At 34.9% G+C, this 23675-nt stretch overlaps 1 protein-coding gene across 2 annotated transcripts in view; it reads left to right on the top strand.

The window, feature by feature from the left end:
- LOC149774388 (uncharacterized) overlaps nucleotides 1-23675 on the top strand; it is a 77278-nt gene that overhangs the window by 8085 nt on the left and 45518 nt on the right. For both annotated transcript variants that reach the window (XR_016416865.1, XM_089945314.1), the window contains exons 3-10: nucleotides 667-870; nucleotides 10772-10933; nucleotides 11912-11932; nucleotides 12405-12573; nucleotides 13223-13337; nucleotides 14849-14935; nucleotides 15327-15722; nucleotides 16173-16255. Coding sequence is in view for 1 of the 2 variants with exons in the window: in XM_089945314.1 (XP_089801440.1) it covers nucleotides 667-870; nucleotides 10772-10933; nucleotides 11912-11932; nucleotides 12405-12573; nucleotides 13223-13337; nucleotides 14849-14935; nucleotides 15327-15722; nucleotides 16173-16255 (1237 nt within the window). In the remaining variant the exon portion in view is untranslated. The remainder of the gene's footprint in view (nucleotides 1-666; nucleotides 871-10771; nucleotides 10934-11911; nucleotides 11933-12404; nucleotides 12574-13222; nucleotides 13338-14848; nucleotides 14936-15326; nucleotides 15723-16172; nucleotides 16256-23675) is intronic.

Raw genomic sequence — 23675 nt, 5'->3', positions numbered from 1 at the left:
TCGTGTGGGAGTTACATTTTCGGTTCATCGAGCATGCTTTGAATGAAATCGCGGTGGTTAATCGTTTGTGACTAGTGCGTTTTATTTCCAAACACACTTGTCCATGAAATTTCACAAGTTGTATTATTAACAGTTAACGGTTTACTCATATCAAGACGGCCACGTGCATCAAAGCAATCTTTATACTCGGCCACCTAACAAACTGCCCGAGGCTAGGCTAGGGACCTGAACGTCGGCTAATCCCAGATACATAGAAATATTACGATTAAAATTTAACTGATAAGTCAGAATAACAATATTTATTCCTTATTTGTCAAAACTGGTTTCAATTAGTATTGGAAAAATAAACCCCAACTCAGTTATTTGGACTGGCATAGGCATGTTACCTGGAAATTTGGGTTTGCACGAGCCGCTAAATTGAAGCTTGTCCCAGAAAGTTGATTTCTACAACCATATATATATATATATATATATATATATATATATATATATATATATATATATATATATATAATTAGTACCGGTTCCCTTAGAGGAATAATTATGAAGTTATTATATATAAAAGAAATTGCGCTCAAAATACATTTTTATAGAATTTATTTACCAAGGTTTAAAAGTCACTCATTTTACGTTACTTGATATGTTCTTTACCGATTACTTCAACAGGGCAAGACTGTACTGGCATTTATGAGGCACTTCCGGATTTAGAGCGTCGCTCCAGAAACTATGTACTAGCTGATAATGAGAGCTACGTGTCTGATGCCCTTCTAGGATCTAAATGGTATAATGTTAGTCTCTACAACATGCCAACCAATTACTCAAACATAGATGTAGGTATGTGTGGGACCTACTTCCCAATATGGATGGACGGTAGGTTTATTTTCTGTTAATCTATGAAATGTATTACAAGCAGATATAGTGTATTATTTGATTCATCTCAGGACAAAATAACCGAAAAACGTTCCTTTTCATGCCTAAATCTTTCATATTAGAATAATAATAGCAAACCTGAAAAAAAACCGCTCTTTGCAGATATCATGTGGCTTATTAAGTTCCATCTCCAATATAACAATGGTACTTACAATGTTTTTGTGTCTCACTCTTATGGATTGGTACAGTATTCTCTTTACATGCATGCCTGTGTTGTCATATTATTTCAAAGGTGATTCGTTCTATTCAGTAAGCTACAAATTCAATCTCCAGTACGAATTTAGTGATGCAGCATTATTATACGTTAGCAGTTAGATCTTGAGGTACAAGGACCAACTAGATGATGCAACTAATCACAAAAGTGGCATATGTCTGCGGTACATGGTACAGGTATTCAATATGTTTGTATTCAGAAGCCATTGATGAAGGCAATTTAGCTAAATGGTATGAAATCTTGAAAGACATTAAACATCATCAGCTATGAAATGTTCAACAATTTTGAGATATCTTTAATTGACTAGTTTATGGGGACCACAGAAACAAAGCTGAACATCTGATTCATTTTCTTGTGTTAGAACGTAATTTTCATACAATCATTGGACAGATTCTAAATATAACACACCATTATTTTAATCGTGTTCTGCAGTTCGGTTCATCATATGATGTTACTGAGACACATTGCTCCTCCTGTACACTAATCTAATACACAAACATGTATCAATGATGTATTTGTTTAGCTCTTGGTATTGAAAGTTTACCTTATATAAATTGTATAAATATTGTTAAAGCAAAGATGGAGTTGAATCATGCAGGTGATTTTAGCAATTCCACCAATCTTAAAATTTAAGTATTTTCTTCAGTAGAGAACAATCACTAAAACCATATATCTAATTCACGTCTGAGTCACATGACTTTAAACTTCCCACCAGCTAACACATCACATTCACAGCCTCTTCATCGGGGCATAATTCGTGCATACAAGGCTAGATATAGTCAGGGCCGACAAGAGGAGGTGGGGCGAGGGTAACCAGGGTCCGGGCCCGTAAGGGGGCCCGGGACGAAGAACACTTTGTAATTTTTATAAACGAAAATGTTTGTCTGAACAGGAACTTGGAGAGGCCCTGGTGTTTCTTACCCCAGGACCCGTTATCGTTCTCTACGGCCCTGGATATTGTAAACATCTGCTGTGTTGTCCAACAGCTAACGTTGATTGTACAGACATGTTTGTGAACTCTGTATACAAGTTACTCTGCTGGATGATCTGTGAACATTATGAATTATACAGAGTAGTTGAACATTTTTGTATATCATTAATAATTGTAGTAAATTCATAAAGGTGTCTAATTTCTTTAATGTTTCGCGTAACCCTGGACTGTATTTCTGTGTGGAGCAACTGTATTTGTTCATGTGACAGGATACGATCTTCTGTAGGAAAGTCTCTTTTTTATAGGTATTCTTCATTAAATGCATGTATTTAACAACAATATTTAAACAAAATAATAGTTTCCTTAAATTTTGCATTTTTACACACACAGACACTAATGCTGTCATAAGAAAGAAATGACTCATATATAAAGAGGTTTCATACCTTTGTTCTAATTTGGATTTATCAGTGAATCGTGAATGTAACCATCTCCTAAGTGACGTCATGTACAGTAATGTCAGACTATAAACGTTCGCTACATGTCATGATTGCTGGAACTTTCAACACAACTCACACGGTGAATTTAATTCATTTGGAGACAGAATGGTTTATTCTTTTCTTCCAAATTATTCTTTTAGCAACGTACATTTTGTGCAGCCATATACTTTCCCAATACACACAGCTAAATAGTATCGTAAAGAGTGACTCTCTGTTTTAAAGTGTTCTGCAACAGGGTCGTCATTTTGTCTGGACCTAATTGCAAAAATGATAGCTGTACTCTTTCGTATACAGAGTCCTCTGTTTGACCCAGATGAATCATTTTTCTACACTTCTTAGAGATAACAGAGCAAACAAGTTTGCATACTGACACTCTAAATAACGTAGAATTTGTCTTATTTGGGTTCTGCAGTAATGGCGGCTATAGGTGGAAGCTAGTAAAGTGGGCTCTGTAGATTTTGGCAGTTATAAGTGGTTATTTTTACAGTGAAATGGTTCATACTTGTTGGGATTATGTGTGAATATTCAAGGAATGCAGGACATACAACATTATTGGTAGATCTTAATCAGTTTTGAAAAAAAATTTGTTTTTCCATTCAAAATTCAAATATGATGGAATAGAGATGGAAGTTTAGTGGTGCAGTTTTGAGACATTCCCTACCTGATCTGTTTGACTCATTTACTTACTTCAGTGTAGTTTGCCTTCAACTGTAAGAATTGTTTGGCACATGGTGAGTAATAAATGTCAGTGTCACAACTGAGTAGTGAGAAAAAATTAGTCCAAACAAGATTATCTACAAGTATGAGTGGAAAGAAAGATCAAGGCAAGCAACAAATAAAAACCAGATTACAGAGTGGCACCCTAATGGAGACATCTGACACAAGTATGAGTGAATCAACCTTGAGTACAATTCAGCTGGACTTGGATGAAATAAAGCAAAGTCTCAGAGGGAGCATTTCAAAAGCAGATTTTACATCTGCTATTGCTGACTTGGTGAAAAAGGATGACCTAGCAGAAATTGTTACAACTATTGTGAGGAAACTGTTAGAGAATGTGAAGGAAGATCTGAGAAAGGAGATAGTAGCAGAAAGTGAGAGGGTAATAAAGGAGAGGACAGGAGAGTTGATGGACAGGGTGGATTCACTGGAATTTGAAAACCACCAACTGTTAGAAAAATTACAAGAAGCAAAGAAGGAAAATGATAAAATGAGGATTGATATGAAAGATTATGAGAGGAGATCAGAGCAAGCAAGTGCAGCTTCAAGCCAGTTCGAACAATATTCAAGGAAGCTGAACATAAAAGTTTTAGGGCTGGAGGAGGAGGAAAATGAAAATCTGAGAGAAAGAATTCCGAAGTTGGTGAAGGAAGTCACAAAAATTAATTTAGATAACAGGGACATAGTGGCTGTGCATAGGATTCCAGGTCGACAGGGACAACCAAGGCCAGTGATTGTCAAATTCTGGAGTCTGGATTGTAAACTTCCAATTATCAAGAAGCGGAAGGATTTTCTGCAGTACAAAGGAATTAGACTGGTAGAGGATGTAACCAGGCTGAATACTGAACTTATAAATAAATTATCTAGGCATCAAGAAATTGACAGGGCATGGTACTTTAGTGGATCTGTGTATGGTAAAACCAAATCAGGAAAAAGGATAAAATTTGACATCTATGATGAAATTGATGAGAAAATTAGATTATAAGTGTAATAAGCAATTCTGTGAACTTATGAAATTGACCGAATAGGTATGTGAACTTTCGTTTTTATACTCCTTTTTCTACTCTAGTTTGTTTTAATATTTTGTGTATAAGACACTTCTTTCCCTCACCAATTTTATCCATAATTTATATGTCTGATGATTCACTGGTCCACTGTTATAACTCTCCCTAATGAATTCTCTCACTAGTTTATAAATCATCTTTCACTCTTATACTCTCATATACACATTTACTAAGTTGTTTACTCACTTTTCTCAACATTACTCTTCCATGATAAATCTCTCAGTCTCACATTTTTTGCTCATACATTCAATTACCCACCACTTCCTTGTATGCGCTCTTTCACTCTTTCTTTTTCTTCCCTTTTACCCCTTTTTTTCATTCATTAAGTTGTAATTTATATCCTTTTTAATCTGTGCCGTTTGGTTTACAAAACTATCTCTAGCTCCAGAAAGGTCTGTCAGAGGTGCATAAGAGTTATCACAAATGGAGTTGTTTCACTTGTTGTCCATAGTATACTGTATCAATGTCAAATGCAGCCAAAGCTACAGCCTTTACTGTAACACCATGGATGATTTTATTATGGATGTTTGTATTCTGTGTGAGTGTGAGTGTGAAAGACATGCATATGATAAACTCAAGGTGATAATTACTTCATACATTCCTGTACAAGAATATGTATGTGTAAAATTTCTGCTGTTTTCATGGATAATAAAATAAAAATTATATCTATTAATGTTAGAAGCCTGCAAGGTTCAGTCTTAAAACGAAGGGATATTTTTCACTGGGTAAAACAAAAGAATGTATCTATAATATGCTTGCAAGAAACTCATAGTACAAAGAACGATGAAATATATTGGGCAGCTGAATGGGGATACAAATGTATATTTAGCTATTGCTCTAGTAAGAGTGCTGGGGTTGCAATATTTTTTAGAAATACTTTTGAATTTATAATTCATAGAGAAAGATGTGACAGTCAAGGGAGATTTATTATTTTAGATATTACAATTAATGGCAACAGAATAACCCTCGTGAATTTGTATGGTTATAATGATGATAATCCTAGCTTTTTTAGAAAGTTAAAGGAGGAGACTTTATGTTTTGAGAACTCATCAATTATAATGTGCGGAGACTGGAATACTGTTCAAGACTTAGATTTGGATACTTATAATATTTTACATGACAAACACCAACAGTCTAGGGCAGCGATTCAAGACCTGAAAAACGAATTGGAATTAATTGATCCCTGGCGAAATTCCAACCAAGACTTAAAGATGTATACCTGGAGGCAAAAATCTCCCTTGAAACAAAGTAGACTAGATTACTTTCTTGTATCAGATGACATTCATATGAATACAGCAGATGCATGTATCTTACCACGGTACAAGACTGATCATTCAGCTATTGTTTTGAGTGTGGCGTTTTCAACGTTTCCAAGGGGAAAAGGATATTGGAAATTTAATAACCAACTGTTGAGGAACATTGAGTATACTGATTTGGTCAAAAAGTGTATAACTGACACTGTAAATGAATATTATGTAGAGGGAAATAAAGATGACTCTCTCCATGTTTCTCTTTCCTGTAACGACCAAATGTTCTTTGAAATTTTGAAAATGAAAATAAGATCTGAAACTATAGGTTATTCTATTAGGAAATCAAAAGAGAAACGGGAAAAATTAAAGAAAATTGAGCAGGAAATAATAGAAATTCAGGGGGGACTGTCGAATAACATAAATGGGGAAATTCTGGAAAATTTAGAGAGAAAAAAAGCAGAATTAGAGGAATCTAGGAAAAAATACATAGAAGGTGTTATATTAAGATTTAAAGCTAGATGGTATGAATTTGGGGAAAAAAGCACAAAGTACTTTTTAAATCTTGAAAAAAGAAACTATGTTAATAAGACAATAAAGGAAATTATTTTAGATGATGGGACAAATATATCTGACCAAATAGATATTTTAGAAGCACAAAAACAGTTTTATATGGAATTGTTCAAAAGTAGAATTGCTCAGCTTGATGATGAGGCTATTCATGAAACTCGAAATAGATTTTTTAATCACAATATTAAACTTAGTCGAGAGGAAAGAGAATCATGCGAGGGTCTGCTTACAATTAATGAATTTGGTATGTCTCTAAAACGGATGGAAAATGGAAAAAGTCCTGGCTCGGATGGATTCACTGTAGAGTTCTATAAATTCTTTTGGAAGTCTCTGGGGGGATTTATATGTAGATCAATAAATTACGGATATACTGTAGGAAAACTTTCAGATTTTCAGACTCAAGGAGTCATCACCTGTCTACCAAAGGAGGAAAAAGACAGAAGATATTTTAAAAACTGGAGACCTATATCACTTTTAAATACTGATTATAAGATTGCTTCGGGAGCAATTGCAGCTAGGATTAAAAAGGTTCTTCCATCAATAATCAGCGATACTCAGAAAGGATATATGAAGGGTAGATTCATTGGAGAAAACACCAGACTATTATATGATATCATGGACCAACTTGAGAATGAAAACAGATATGGTTTATTATTGTTAATAGATTTCGAAAAAGCCTTTGACTCAATTAACTGGATCTTTGTAGAAGAAGCTCTACAATCTTTTAATTTTGGTGATTCCGTTTGTAAGTGGTTTAAACTGTTTTGTAATGACTCTAATAGTTGTGTTATAAATAATGGACATATGTCATCTTTTTTCAGACTTGAAAGAGGATGTCGTCAAGGAGATCCCCTTGCACGTTATTTGTTTATCATTGGAGTTGAGATTTTAGCTATAACTTTAAAGCAAAACGTGGATGTACGGGGAGTAATCTTTGACGCCAGTGAATATAAATTGGGTCAGTTTGCCGATGACGCTTTTATTCTTCTTGATGGATCTAGTTTTTCTCTTGAAGCAACTATGAATATCTTGCAAGGTTTTTCTCTATTATCGGGACTTAAATGTAACATAACAAAAACAAAAGCTATTTGGATTGGAAACAGGAAATTTTCTAATGAAAGACTATGTCCCGAAATGGGCCTAATTTGGTCCTCTTCTAACTTTACACTCCTTGGCATAGAATTTTCTCCAGATTTACAACAGATGGTGGAAATCAATTATATGAAGAAACTAACAAAGGCAAAACGAATACTGGCAAGCTGGAGTCAAAGACATCTATCAATAGTTGGTAAAGTAATTGTTGTAAAGACTCTTGTTCTGCCCATATTCATACATCTTTTTTCAGCACTTCCTAACCCATCAGCAAAAGTTGAAGCAGAACTAAATCGCATGTTATTTAAATTTGTATGGGGTGGAAAAGTAGAGAGAATAAAACGTGATATACTAGTTTCCCAAGAAAACGAGGGAGGACTAAATATGATACACATATTTTCATTCATTAGGTATATTAAGATAAGATGGGTTAAAAGATTGCTGGAAAAGGAAAATGGAACGTGGCAGAACTTAGTCAATACAACTATACTCAGAAATAAAAAGGATATTTGGAATTTGGGGAGAAGGAAATTAGAAGAATTTTGTAAGTTCATTAAAAACAGTTTTTGGAGAGATGTAATTTTGGCAGTATCTAAATGGAAAGAAGAACCGCAAAATCCTAACGAGTATCTATCCATGAGTATTTTAAATTTTGTCCCCCCTAAAATGATCTATCAATACAAATCCTGGACAGAAGCTGGTTTTGAAATTCTAGTAGATGTTCACGGTAATTTAATACCTTTTGAGATAATAAAACAAAAAACTGGAAGCGATGATTTCTTGAAATACTTCTCCTTAATATCCAGAATTCCTAAAGCATGGAAAGATGCCATAAAAAAACCACCTAGTACATAATAATTTTGATAAGCAGGAGGATAAAATAACGAACTTGCGAAAACAAGATTCACTCAAGTTTATTTACAAAGATCTTTTACAGGAAGCTAAAAGGCAACACACTGCGAAGCAAGAAACTTGGATGCAAGTATTAAATAAAAATATAAGTAGTGAGGAGTGGTCTGATATATATAGCCGGGCAAAATGCTGTACCAAGGATACCAAGTTGATCTCTTTTAACTTTAAATTAATCCATAGAATAATCGCTACTAATGATTTTCTTAAAAGAATTAACATATTTGATGACAACAAATGTACTTTCTGTAAGAGTGAAACTGAAAGTATTGAGCATCTCTTTTATGACTGCAGTATTACTTCACAGTTTTGGTACCGTTTTAATGAAGTTTTTGCACCTTTTCGCCCAAATATTGTACATCTGTCCAAAAAAGAAACATTTTTAGGAAGTGAACAACTGGACAGTTTGGGTAATTTTCTGCTTATTTTGGCAAAATATTATATTTATACTTGCAGATTCAATATGAAAAATCCTTCTATTTTTGCTTTTAAGCAAATAGTTGCAATGCATAAGAACATTGAAAATTACACTGCCAAGGTAAATAAAAAAGAGGACCAATTTCTTCAAAAATGGACCTCAACAATGAACATTTAACTTGTCTCTGACTTGAGGGTAAACAGGAACAAAATACTGTAATATCACAAAAGCCATGTCACCTAGATTTTGGCCATATGCATGTGTATATGCGTGTGTGTGTGTGTGTGTTTTTCTTTTTTTACTTTCTCTGTAGATTATATTTATTATCCCTAGATTATCTGATAACCAGAAATGTTTGATTGTAAGGTGATCCTGGGATGGTTCCCCGACCCAGTGGTCAACCTATTACGGGGTTAATAAAAAAAAAAAAAAAAAAAAAAAAAAAAGAATTTGTCTTATTTCCCTTTGGACCCGTTGAAATTCTGTATTTCGTCACATATTTACACATTCAGCACTCCCTTCAGCAGTATTTATAAGCAGTTACTTCTTTGGGATAAAAATGTGCTTCAATTGTATTCTTCTTGACCAAACTATCCATCATGTTCTGATCTCGCTCGATTGATACATTTGGGACACGTGCGAAGATGTTCTTTAGTTTTTTGACTATGGAAAGTTTTAGGTGTTTCTTTAATAGATCATGTATATTGTGTAGTACTCTAGAAGGAATGTTATAACAGTACAAGGGCAATTGATTCCGTCGATGTGTTCTTCGAACGATGATTTCTATTTAACTTCTGCATTTTTTGCATTTGATGCTCACTTGATTATAGAGCATAGTCGCACTTTTGCACGTTCCGTGGTTTCATGTATCCTTCATTTCCCGGACAAATTCGTTTATTCGTATTCTGAGTCCGTAAGGTATTGCCTGTTTCATTGCTTCATGATGATTTGATTTAACATGTAGATACGCATGTTTATCGATGTGCTTGATAGGTTTGTGTTGATGAAATCCTTATATGCAAACGTGATAGCGTACAGAATTTTTATTTTTTTCAGAAGAATTGCACAACTCTGTTGAATTCTTGGGTGTGAGACATTAGCTAATCTATAAAACTTTCATAAGATCATGATGTCCATTGGTCCGAACACACCATATATTGTCATGAAATCGCCAATATGAATTTAGTAATTGTTTTGATTGCTCTAACAATTTCTCCATTGTCTCATGTACATCCTTGCATAGTTCATATTTTCAGGCGTGAACCTATGGCCCTGCCATCAGTTTGCAAATATTCTTTTCCGGCGAAAATAAAGTTTTAATTTTATACAGCCGTATGTATCATCACTAAGACTGAATCCGTAAGAACCGTTTTACATCTGCGGGACTCCAAGGCATGTTTACAAGCGATAAATTCCTCTTTTTTCTCGAACACTCATATATAATGCCAGGTAACATGAAAGTCGCGTGTTCTGCTTGGTGTCTTCTTTATGAAAATTTGGTTTCATGGCTATTATTTAATTACCTTTGTATCGTATTATATATTATTACAGTTCTTGAAGTATTTCATAGAAGAATATTGTTACAGTTTTATTATCTTAAATAGTCCGCTGTTTAAAACAATTTACGAAATTTGAGTCATGATTTTTGAAAATTAAAATATATACAGCCATGCTAAAGATTTTGAATGAAATGTTAGCACTAATGGAAATCTATATCAATTGTGCAACTAACACTTATTTCAACTCTCTGTTTATTTAAGTCGTTTGTGCTTTTTACTAAATTTATATTTTTCTATTTTGCCCAATCGTATAAATAAATTTAAAAGTATTATTTTTATTCTTAGATATTTCATCAAATTTTGATAGCAATTGAAAATGGGGACTTTGCATTATGTCATTTCTTTGTTTTTTATGCTTTTGTATTGCTCTGATATTACTTCATAATGCGCAACTTTGACTAAACTGACAAAAGAAATAAAAGTAAGAAAGTCAAATAAAATATAATTGAGAAATAATATGCAAATTGTGAAATGATGGATTATGTTGGGATTTGTTAATTATTAAAAAGATTGATTTTATTATATACACGAAACGTTTACCAAAAGACAAAATTTTGAATGCGAACTAAATATAACATGTCTTTGGGGACACCTTTTATACTTACATTTTCTTTGTTTGCAAGGTGTAATACCAGGCTCAAGTCACGGAAGAGTTACCCGCAAGGCTTGCGTATTTTCATCATCCGACGTTTGCTGCCCCGTATGGACAATAGAGGTTGTGAACTGCCTCACATTTATGTTGTACAAGTTAGTACCAACGGTTCAATTAAGTGGATACTGCTTTGGTGAGTGATTTGTCTTAAACATTGCACCATCACCTCATTCCAACAGCTGAATCTGAAACACCATTTTCTCTTCCTGTAGTTTTCACAATGTGACATATTGCGCATATGATTCATATTACTCTATAAAATTTGCGATACATGCGAAAAGTGCACCAACGTTGTTACAAGTCCATGCAAAGATCGTCTTATTTGGGTGCTCGTATATCTTTGCTCCCTATAAAGACTGAAGTGGGCGGTGCAATTGCAATTATGCTGTATGCAGATTCAATCTCCACTCTGCGTTTATATATAATATTGTACAATATCAAAAGATTTTGATTGTTGATAATAGAGTGCACAAAATCTAATCGCTAACCCACAAAATGCCCAAGCTTCATTCGCTGAGTATTGATCGCTCCTGTATATAGTTTGTTTCATATGTATTCAGTCAGATTTGTTCAGCACGTTGGAATCCAGTATTAGATAACAAAACTGATAACATTTCTAAAAAATCAGACACTTCTGATACTGAAAAAATTAATCATTTACTCCCGTGTAAACACATTTACGTATCTGCCCACGCTTGTCTTGCTGCTAACGTTTAAATGAGATTAGTTTGTCGATTAAAAGCTCTTCATTATGATAAACTCAACAGCATAATAAAAAAATAAATTAATTTGAGAAAACAAATCAGACGTATCAGCATTTTTAATTAATGGTCTGTGCCATACACTTGTGATGAACAAAACTTAGTCTTTTTCTAAACTGTACTGTCAATTATAGATAAGCAGCTTCAGCTGTTGAACCGTAGGCCCAGTTGCACACACTAGATGTGCACACACACACACACACACGCGCGCAACCACACACACACGCAATCACACACACACACACACACACACACACACACACACATATATATATATATATATATATATATATATATATATATATATATATATATATATATATATATATATGCATTAATTTACTTTTCAGATAATATCAAGACAGATGCTGGTGAGTTATGTTCTTAAAGACTGTATATGATCAATTTACTCAACTAAAATAATCATTGAACTAAAATGAATTCATCAAATGTGTATAGTTGGAAATATAACTGTTAGATTCAGTTTCATTTGCATTTGCTCCGTAAATCCTTCGGATCGTACCTCGAATGCATAATGATAGCTACCCTTAGCTGTCATTCGGACCACTAGATCTATTAAAAAAACAAGGATTGACCGAGAAACTGAGAATGCATCTAATGTTTCATTCTCAACCTCTAGTCGTAGCAATAGCTGAGGTGGTCTAAATATTTTATTTAACCTTTTGCGTTTGCGAAGAAATGTCTGGCTAACAAAATGTAAGATTGTTCTGCAGATTACTACACCGACATGCATCCGATATTTGTGTTTGTTAAACAAAAATAGCCAATACGGTCCGATTGATTTAGCTTTAAACATGCATGTATACATTTATTTGTTTAAAGCGCCAGAAGCACCTCCTTCTTTCAAGCCTGATTACGCAGCGGTTCGGCCCGAACTTTACTTCACTGAGGAAACGACGTTTAGTGGGAGGACATTTTTTAAACCTCGCTTAAAGTTCTGGTGTGATTTTAAAGAAAGTCAGAAAGAACAACTCTTTTATTCGATATTATGGTAATTGTTTTTTCTCTCTCAAAATAATCATATATATATTTGTAGAACCCAACGGTTATTGGTATTTTAATCGAAATGTACGGTTAAATGATTGGACCCATATACCCTATTCCACTCATTAACTCTTGTTCTTATTAATATATGTTACGAAAAGAAAAACAAAGTTGCAAATATAGTGTGTATTACGAGTATATGGACGTTACAGGCTACGTAGCGTTAAGACAACAACTAAATCAACTATTAAACCAAATCATTTGATAAATATTTTATCCATTCATATTTGATGAATACAATGCAATTTATATTTCTTGAAGTGCTGGCTTAATAATTCATCCGTGCCTTACAGTGTGTTTGTGTGTGTGTTTGTGTGTGTTTGCTTACAAAGTATATAAATAGATGTATAAATGATTGCATAGATGAATATTACGTGGCCTTACTGTTAGTTATCTGGCCTATCTGTATTCACGCCATTATTAAAACGGAAAATACATACGCCACAGAGGAAAAACAAAAATGATGTAGAAATGACGTATTATTTTCAAAGAAATGAAGGAAGTATTTAATTGGTCGGAAGAGCAAATAGTTAGCGCAACAGCTTTTTATTACCGGCATAATCTGTAATCACTTTATTTTTGTTCAAATGCATTAGGTACATTAACGACGTATTCTTGAAACAAGAAGGTCCTGAACTTTTTGCCTTGAGAGACAAAACAAATTTGCGCGAAGATGAGTTAATTGCATTAAATTACAAATTGGACATCATGGTAAGTATATATATATATATATATATATATATATATATATATATATATATATATATATATATATATATATATATATATATATATATATATAATGAGGACTTTGTATAGCGTCTAATCTTTGGAAGCTCTAGTGATTTACAACATTTGACAACATCTATAATATAGAGGACAAATATAATGATATGATTACAAAAAGAAACACCATGCAATTAGAAAACATAAAAAACATGTTGAAAATAGTTCAGGTAGGAAACATTATTAGGTCTTTAAGTTTGTTCTTGCGGTCGAAATAAGTATTTTTAAGAGCACTTTTGAATGGGATCACTGTGTCTTTGTGTCCAGGTTCAGTGAGCAATTCATTCCACGTTGATGGGCCCTGGTATGCAAAAGAACACTGTTCATATTACTCTGTTTTCATAGTGGGAATAATGAGTATACGATTCTCAGAAGAGGAGCGTAAGTATCTTGTTGGTGTGTACACATGGGTGAGGTCGGATAGGTATGTTGGACTGGAGTCCGTCAGCGAAACGCTGTACAGAGAACAAATTTTGTGTTTAATTCTTCTGGATCGAATGGATTGTCATTGTTGGTACAGAGCAACGTGGAGGTGTGTTCTGATCGTGGTACTCTAAGTATGGTCCGAGCAGCTGTGTTTTGAACTTTTTACAGTTTCTGGAGTAGATATTAAGATGAACCAGACAGAATTGAGTTACAATAGCCCAGTCTTGAAAGTACTAATGAACACACAAGTGTTTTAGTGGCATCATCTGAAAGATATTTGCGAATGGAGCTGATGCGTCTCAGCTCAAGATATGCAGCCTTGCATATGCTTTTTATATTTTATTTTTTGTATGAAGCTACTCAATACTAATCTATTTTAAGTAGTACTAAACGAATGAATAAGAGGGACATGACAAGTATTATCGTGTACATTTAAACATTTTCTGAATATGCATGGGGATATAATATGCCTTGACAATCACTTACCGAAACGTATCTCGACACCGTCACAATTTTGAAATTCAGTTGTTTAAAATACAATTTTATTTCAATGATAACGTAAAATTAAAAACAAAAAAAAAAACGCTGAATGTTGCTTGATTAAGTACAACATTTACTTTTGTCGTTTTCCAAGGACACAGTATGGTATGGGAATACATTTTTCACTTCAAGAAATCTATCTCAGTTTTTCTCTAGACAAGTGTTAGGCAGTGGAAATTATTATTTTGAAACAGTTTAAAAATATAAAATGTATTACACTCTAGCTGGTGAATAAAATGATACAATGAAGTTTTAAAGTATAACCATTATGTATGTTCAAATCGTTCTTTACTGACATAACTATTTTAATATGGCCAGTCTGATGTACATGAATGCAATATTTCATTATTGTTAGAACGTAGTTCAAGCTCCTTGCTTGATTGTATTTTTATTGAATCTTTTTCATGTAAAAAATTGCAAGAAAATCTGCATTTATATTCCACATTTCTGAGATGTTTGTTCTTTTGCAGATCAAATGTATTGTTCGCGCAAGTACAAGCAAGAGCGGCTTTCCAGGAAATCGCACAGTCAGTGCAGGGTACTGGATGGGTATACAGGTAATGATGAACCTTCCGGTTCTAAAAGTGTGTTACTTTTGCATTGATAAAAATAGACATTATAAATATAGTATTGCACTTTACCAATGCGAAATGTAAAACTCCTATTTGTGTGATCCTGTTTACAACCTTCTGCATTTTTTAAAATACTGTCGAATTTAATATGAACATTTTTAACGGTTCGTTCGAAAAGAAAAATAGACTATGTTTTTTTTCCCTCATATATACCAGTAAAAAAAGTAAAACTAAGTTATACATATCTTAGATATGTTAAAACATTGCTTCCTTTAACTGCATAATGATTACGGAAATATCTCTAAAAATTGTACAGCTGCAAGCACAATAACCAATCACCATACATTAAATACAATATCATGGTCTATATTTATAGGTCCTCAGTCCTAATGTGAGAGTGCAGCAAGGACACACAGCAACAGTTCAACTTCGTGCAACATTTCCATTCGGATGTACTACCGCTTTTATTCAGTCGAGTCCTCCATGTGGTATATCCGTCGTCATGTATGATCCGTATGACGCATACGATTGTTTAGGTTCTAGCATATCAGTAAGAAATAGCCATGTATGTGGGTTGTATCTTCCAGGCTTGACTTATACTGAATTCATGGACGGAAAAAATTACACGAACGTTATAACAAACATGACAATCACTACCAAGGATACCAATGATTACACTTCGGGACGTATCAGCTTTGTACTAAAGCTAGTTACAGAGCAGGCCTCATCAGCAAACGACATAGTTCAAGGAAACATTTTGACCGATATAAATGTAAGTACTAAAAATATACTGCAATGAATTTAACAATCTAGAATATATAGCACCATTGAATTGAAGTCTAGGAAATGACAGCATTACCATAACAATTGTGTTGCAGTGTTAAACGGAAATAATGAGAATTACTTATTCAACTGACACCAAGAAAATATGATTAGTCGCATGTGTTAGGTTCAGATATAAATTGAATACAAATGCTGTTTAGTACAAATATGCTATCTTACATGACCTAAAATGTTTGGTCATATTTTATTTGATGTTGTTATTCATTATAAATCGCGCAACTTTTATTTGTACATACGTGTCATGCTCCTGTATTGAAAGCAACTAAGGCAGGGAAAATATGCGCTGATCATGGTATGATTCTCTGAATGATAGAAAGAATAATTAAACAACAAATTACTACAGGTCTTTAAATATTAGCTTTTTAACGGCCTACTTTAGGTGGTTGTTGAGCATACAGCGTCCTTGCAGGGAAACATATGCTATTCCAATACAAGTCGACATATGCTGACATTTGATGGAAGGTTTGTATTGTATTGTAATACATTTTATTTTATTGTTCGAATAAATTGGTATGAAAACGAGTTAACAATACTTTGACTTGCATGATGTGGTCAATTTTATTCAAATATTTAGTTCTCCTGCATATATAAATGACATGCATGAGCTCACAATATATGCAAGGAGTCGAGGAAGACAAATAGGGTTCATTTTAGTTATACATATGCTCACGCACACAAACGCACACAAACACACACACACACACACACACACACACACAAATACACACACAAACGCTGCGCGAGAAAAAATGGGCTTTATATTGACATTTTCAGATTTTGTGCATTTCAAAACGGCCAGTATATTCTAAATTGTTGTTTACTTTATTTTGCCATCATGAATTTAGAAATGTGTCAGGATGCAATGATGAAATTTCGCATTCAGAGACGTTTCCTGTTAACGTTATATTTGCTACTAATGGTCCTGTTCTAAAATCAAAGCGCAAAACAAAAAGGCAAACTAAAACAAGGAAGACAGAAAACAAAGCCAAATGATTATACGTAATAACGTCTGGTTTTGGTATTTTTCTCTATCTTTTCAAAAGTAAAGGACGATATAAAATGAATTTCCTGATGTGATATTATACTCGCTGCCTTCTAGCTATGCAGCGATCGAGTCAAATAATTAGCTTTTTGATCATTCTATCACTGCGTACTTAGAACAGAACACGGGTTGTATAATAATAATAATAATAATAATAATAAAGATAATGAAAACGCAAATTTCATCCAAGCAACACTATTAAGGTAGAATTCATTTTATACGTCATTCATTGACAATGAAATTGACAACTGAAAAAGACATTTGTCTTCTCATGCACTTAGCGATCATGAAAATCCTTCACCAAGTGCGTTCTGATACGTTATCTTTGACTTTTAATTTGCAAACATCTGGTGAATAACATTTTGCTTTAAATATCTGATATAACCAATTTAAAAAGCATTTTATCTCAAACATCAGAATCAAAGTCTTTTTTATAAAACCACTGAATCAAAAACATTATTACTTCACACTATTTGTCTTATGAGTAACTAAAGCTATGCAGAATAAATATAGTGTATTTTCCCCATATTCTTTGTAAAACCTAACTCGGATTTAATTATACGGATCATATCATCAATTTCACATTAATTATATTGTGGAAATATATACTGCTGAATATGGTAGCCTAACACCTCTATTTCTTCAATAAAGTAACTCCTGGGTTAAGCAATTCTATATTCATCTATATATTTAAAGAACGACACGTATTTCAATTAGCAAAGTATCGGACCGGAGTAAACGTGTATGAAAAATTCTTTTAAAATTATATCTGATCCAATGCTTTTCCAACTATTCATTTTTTGTATTGCTTCACTAATTTCATCGTTAGAATTATCTAATTTTAATTCAATCAAATATAGCTTTTGTCAGATTCAATAATGCTATCACCAGGGGTACATAAAGGTCTGAAAGGTTATTAAGTGAGCCGAAATAGTGAGAAAAATTATAACAGTTAAATATTAGCATTAGAAAATTTTGGTTGAGATAATTTTTGACCATCACATTCAAACATATATAAAAATGCAATCGTTGTATAAATTGTACTTGCTAATACTGATTCTTTTCTGCACGATCTATTACCATATGATTTGTATTTTCTAAACTCTTGGATATTGTATGTTTACCATTTTTTATCATTCACATTTAATATGTATGATAGTACATACAATGCGTCTGACCTTGCTAGAACAGCATTAGCTCGTTTCTGATATATTGGTGTACGTGAACTATGCAAAAATACATGCACATTGAATTTATACAATTACTAGTATCAAAGAGAATGAAGGTGGGCTTTTGCCATTGTTGTTCCCTTTGGGACCATTGCACCCATCCTCGCATGTACCCCCATGCCATATGCAGCCAATAAGTGACCGTTGCATTTTGATTTCGTCCAAACGATCACACGCACACGCTGACGTGATGTGAGTGATCCAGTAATTGGGGTAGAGTTGCGTCCGGATGGAATCGCCCCAAAGGGTTTACAAAAAAGGCCAAAGAGCCATAACCTTTAATAGTACTTTATTGTGATTGCAGAAAGAAAATCCAACATAGTGTACTTATCCAGGCAAGCATATGGTAGAGATCAATACACACACAAACTGCGAGCTCGATGTGATTTCGAGCAATAACCAGTTCTCTGCGTGAAGTTCATGTTATATTTTACCTTTTCTGTCTGTGAATCCGCACTGTTTCTTATTTACGCTCGTAACTGTCTGTGATTTTCCATCTCTGTCAACACATTTTCAAACTCAGCTGCACTATTATTTTATCCTCGTTTGCAACTGAATTCAGTTTATGTTTTGTATTCAGACTGTCTTGTGTGGCAGCAAAACAATTCGGAATAGAGGCTTATTCTTGAATGCAGTCGAAGAGAATATAATTGCTCTTGCTACCAGAGATACTGATTACTATCGATATAGTTCCGACAATTATACCGATTGGTGCACCTACAATGGTTTGTTAGGTCCTGATTCAAGTCACAACAAGACAAACAGCTGCTGCTGCGGGAAGACCATACATAGCATTTACGATAAACACTTTCGTTTCTATTTCACAATCAGCGCAGTTCTCTTTGTAATTTTATTTTGCAGCTGTTTTGTGGATTCTAGTGGTTTGCCATTACGATCGTCTATAAAACACAGTGAGTACGCGAGCACCTTTAACATTTGACGGTCGTCTTTGCCCAAAAACTGTTACACGAACAAGTGCGTTTTTGTGGAATGACAGTCGAGATCATTTTTGTCTCAAATGAGTTAATACTGGTGTAAAAATTTGTTGGTGAATGTAACCGGCGCGGATACATCAGTGAATGACACTTCGCCATTGTAGAAACAATACCGGAGTGTTTATTCACTTGGTGCTGCAGTCAACGCTGAGTACTTCCAAGTGCACGTGCGTTTATTCTAAGAGGGCCTCGAGTTGATAGTGATACTTCGTGGGGATTCTAAATTGCAATTTCTACTTGACCTTTAACAATATTATACGACAATTTATACGAGGGGTTGGTAACACCGTTTGACGCAGATATTCCTCGAGAAGTTGAGCAAAATTGTGAACCATGTTAAAATCCATGTTAACATACGCTGCCAATTGGCCCAGTACTCGGTCTCTGGTAAATTTCAGCAACTTCATCACCACGGGCATATTTCATTACTTATGTCATAATGATACAATTTAATTTAAACAAAAACACAAAAAACGGTTAACATTTCTTCTGCACAAGTGTTGAGCACTTCAAATTACAGTTTATCTCCAGTGACCCACGACACTGATGATGCAACAGTGTAAGATTCCATATCAGTGCTATCCGGCCTGTAACACGTGATATTAGTGGTATATAATCAAGATCAAAATGACGCTTTTAATTTTTGCACATTCATCACTACGCACATTAAATTCCGGTTATGATATACAGATATGATCCGGACTCACGTATCCTTTAAGATTTGACTCAAAGGTCTATCAAAACTAGCATATGTAGAAAATAAAATAAGTCGATCATTTGCTAAGTCTGCGACAGTGTGTTCCTTTTCGAATGTGATTAATATTCCAGAGATATAACTTCATGACGTTATAACGTGTTGTGGTGCGGACACTTTAGCGATCTGCTAATCCACGTGTTGTTTTATTCCACCATTGCCGATTATCAACATTTTCATTGATAAATGCAACTGACACGCGGCTGTCTCTTATTCCACCTTTGTCATTGAATTTAACCAAATTGATGAAGCTTCGTTAATGACTTCAGGTGTTTTATTGCCCTCACGAACTGATCCCACAAATATTTCCAATCGATCCGCAATATTGTTAGGGTCACGTAGTCCACAAAAACCGCTTCGTTTCTTTCTTGTCTGTGCATTCACCTCTGTCATTCTTCTTTATATTTGCGTTCATTAATTTGTATTTTCTCAGCAACATTTGCAGTTAACTTTTCGAGGATTGGTGTTACACGTCCACATTTAAGTTTTTGCTTCGTTACGTGCTTGCTCAGATCGTTTCCCTTTTTGGGCTTTGCTGATGGAGGCACATGTGTAGTAGGTTGTCTTTGTTATTCTTTTCATAATCTTAATTGTTCATCTAACCACTATTTTCTATTTTTCTTCTGATGAGCTAAATTTGGGTCTAGGTTTTTCACCTAGCCACTTGTTAAATTGTTCTTTCATGTCCTGAAATTCCGGTTTTTCTTCCTGTGTTTTAGTGACTGGCTGAAGTATTTGCGACGTGAGACTTTTTCTGCCGTGTGTTCCCCTGATAATTCAAACTGTGATTGTAGTTGTGTCACTGGTGGGCCCCACCCTCTCATAAAAACTCTCCATAACGTTTCGCCTTCCTCATACATTTCACTCCAACATACATAAAGTATTTATTCAAGATGAATGCATTGAATACAGGTAGCTTGTTCAGTTCCAGGACACTCGCTAAATGCCATTTTAGTCCATTCAATATTCCTGTATTTATCATAAGTCTTTCGTGCTTATTTTTTCATGTGGGCTCTCCAGTTAGAGGTATCTTTGATGTTTCCAAAATCATCTGCGAGTTTTCTTTTGCGTGATTACATTGAATAATTGTCTGACGTATATAACGATCATGTCTTCATGTTGCGTGAGATGTGGCGCGAAAACATGCACCTCAAATACAATTTGAGTTTAAGCACGTAATGGACGAACAGCGATTACTGAAACTTGTGTTTGATGTGGAGCTAAGAAGTACACGTCCACCAGGAAAGCTGCAAGCACGGCTTTTTGTATAAAAAAAGTATGCGTGGTTGATATCGTGGCTGCATTAACAAACTTGCCAGGAGTAAATATACCACTGGAAAGCATCTTCCTGAATATAATTACCGTATGACTGATTCACGGCTAGATGTACGACTCCATTATCACAACCAACCAAAGCCTGGCGAAGAAACTATTAACCGCGTTGATACCGCGTGGTACCGACATGACCTTTCTTGTAAGCATCCACTGACATCCGTAGATATCAACTTACCGACGTGGATGTTACGCATGCCTTGAATGTAATTAACACATCTTCGGGAGAATGGATCGCACGATGGGTCTTCAAAGGAGCCATGAAAGTCAAGATTGCACTATGATGTTCTACCTCTCGTAGACAAAATTTCACTCATCAGTCTGGGTTGTTGACACGAGCTTATCTGTGACTTGACATTGATATTTCGCTAAAACGTTATTGCGCCCTAAACAGATTTTGGGGAATGTCTTTGAAATGCACACTAACCCATACACGGTGACCAAACTTAATGCGTATGATCGCGATTGTACACTGGCATGACAATATCATGACGTTTCTCAAACGCGACAGCCAGTTACAAAACATCAGTGCAGATCCAGATCGTGATAGTCGATAAGGTTTTACACTCGAATGCTGGACAAACGTTTTTGCTTGTTCGTAATTTTGTTCTAAAATATTGTTACAAAGATGAATAAAACGCAACTGAATTACTGCAAATTTGTTCTAGTCGTGCTTTGAAAGTGCACCAACTCTGTGTGTACCAGTAATATGACAGTGATCACAAACTTTCAAAACGGTACTTTTAGTTTCAATCTTGGATGGGCTTTGCTCTTCAGTAAAAGCTTCTCCACGCAACCAGCAATGAGTGGATGTTGAAAACTCACGAAAGCTTTTATCCGTCGTCTTTGCCTCTGTTGATAAATATATTCGCTGACAATCCATATTGCCGTACTTTCGATCGATCTGTGAAACACGTCAAATGTGTTTAGAAAGCAGCACTCTGACCTGATAAAGCACTGGCTGATCTGTTTCTCCATCGCATCGTACCAATTTATACCAAAACCACGCATAAAATTTGTTAAGCGACCTGCAATGTTTGGTCGATATCAAGTGCATTTGTGTCTTTGTTAACATAGTTTTCCACTGAATATTCAGGCATTAAAAATCCGCGTATATGATATACGGGAGTTTCATTTTTCATTGTACTGCAGAAAATGTGTCCGTGTTTTACCAGTCACTGGCATGATTGTGCACTGTGGATTTTCACTGATACCACCAAAGTAACAATCACTACTTGATATTTTCCCCTTGTTTTTGCAGCATTCTGATTTTTACATTTCGCTCAGCAATAACAAATCGATCAGACTTCTCCTGTTCTGTCCAAGTGGTGATAATGATAGTGGATAAAAGCCTTTGTCAAAACTGAACACATTAACATCGATATTTGAGCTAAGTGTTTTAGATTTGTTCACAGTGACTTTGTTAAGCTGAGCAGGAAATTCAGAGGCACCAATGTTGAGTTCACTCAGGTGTTGCTGATATTGTCGTGGCATGTCCTGATTGTCGTTGACCAGATATATCGCCGACAAAAGTTTCCATTCTTTTGTGAAAGTTTGTGGATTGTATTTGTTTCTGCATGTCTCATGGTACTTACGAAGAAATCCACAAGGCTGACAAAACCGATTACGGGATTTGACTCCGATGCCACATTTAAAGCAGTCTTGTACCTAGACCATCACGTAACAACTGCTAATGTGTTTTACAGTATTTATTACGGCACACTCTGCCACTGCGTTCGTATTTTCCAAGGCAGGCAAATTTTCATTTTCTGCATCCCAGTGCCATGAAGCTTCCTATACATACGCGCGAGCATTTAATCTAATTGAAGGAAACACCGCTTTAGTTCAGAATGCCCGAGCGCCGCTTTTTATCCCCTCATCCATATCAGGTGAAACATTGATTTCAAGGCTAGATGGATAGTCTTGACTTTATATTAATCCGAAATTTCAAATCACGCTTTCGCAGATTGAAAAGCTCGTAATTATCATTGGCATCGTCAAATTCCACTGCAAATGCAGATAAGATAAATTCCAATGGTTCATCAGCCCAAATGAGTTCGAAGGGCCCATCACAATAAAGAACAGTATCATCACAACAGAGTACTGCACCAACCAGAGATCGGCCACTCTGTGCGTTGGAATCCAATAACATCATATTTCCTAAAGCACTGGCAAATGTCCCCAATTGATGTTGCTCCGTTGCTTTATGGAGTAGCTTCTGAAAATTGTGATTGCATCTCTCCTCTTCTGCATCCTGATATTACCATTCTTATAGATACTGAATAGTAGTGAGTATGGATGCCATTCTGATACTTACGTGCCAAGGCATGGTTTTAATTAGCCTGCTTTTGAACATCTTCGTCACTGACTCATCATAAACATAACTCGCTTCAGAAGCAGCGGGAGAGCTATTTGCCTATTTCGGATTTGCTCTTCATGCACGATATTCGGCAGATTCTTTTTAGTTTTATTTGCCTTAAAATCTGCACAAGTTTATCTCGTTCTATTTCTAAGGTCACTCCCCGATTAA

This window comes from Sinohyriopsis cumingii, unplaced genomic scaffold (assembly GCF_028554795.1).
Source record: "Sinohyriopsis cumingii isolate HCF-2022 unplaced genomic scaffold, ASM2855479v2 utg000233l, whole genome shotgun sequence".
NCBI lineage: Eukaryota > Metazoa > Mollusca > Bivalvia > Unionida > Unionidae > Sinohyriopsis > Sinohyriopsis cumingii.
This window is presented reverse-complemented; position numbering and strand designations above follow the sequence as displayed.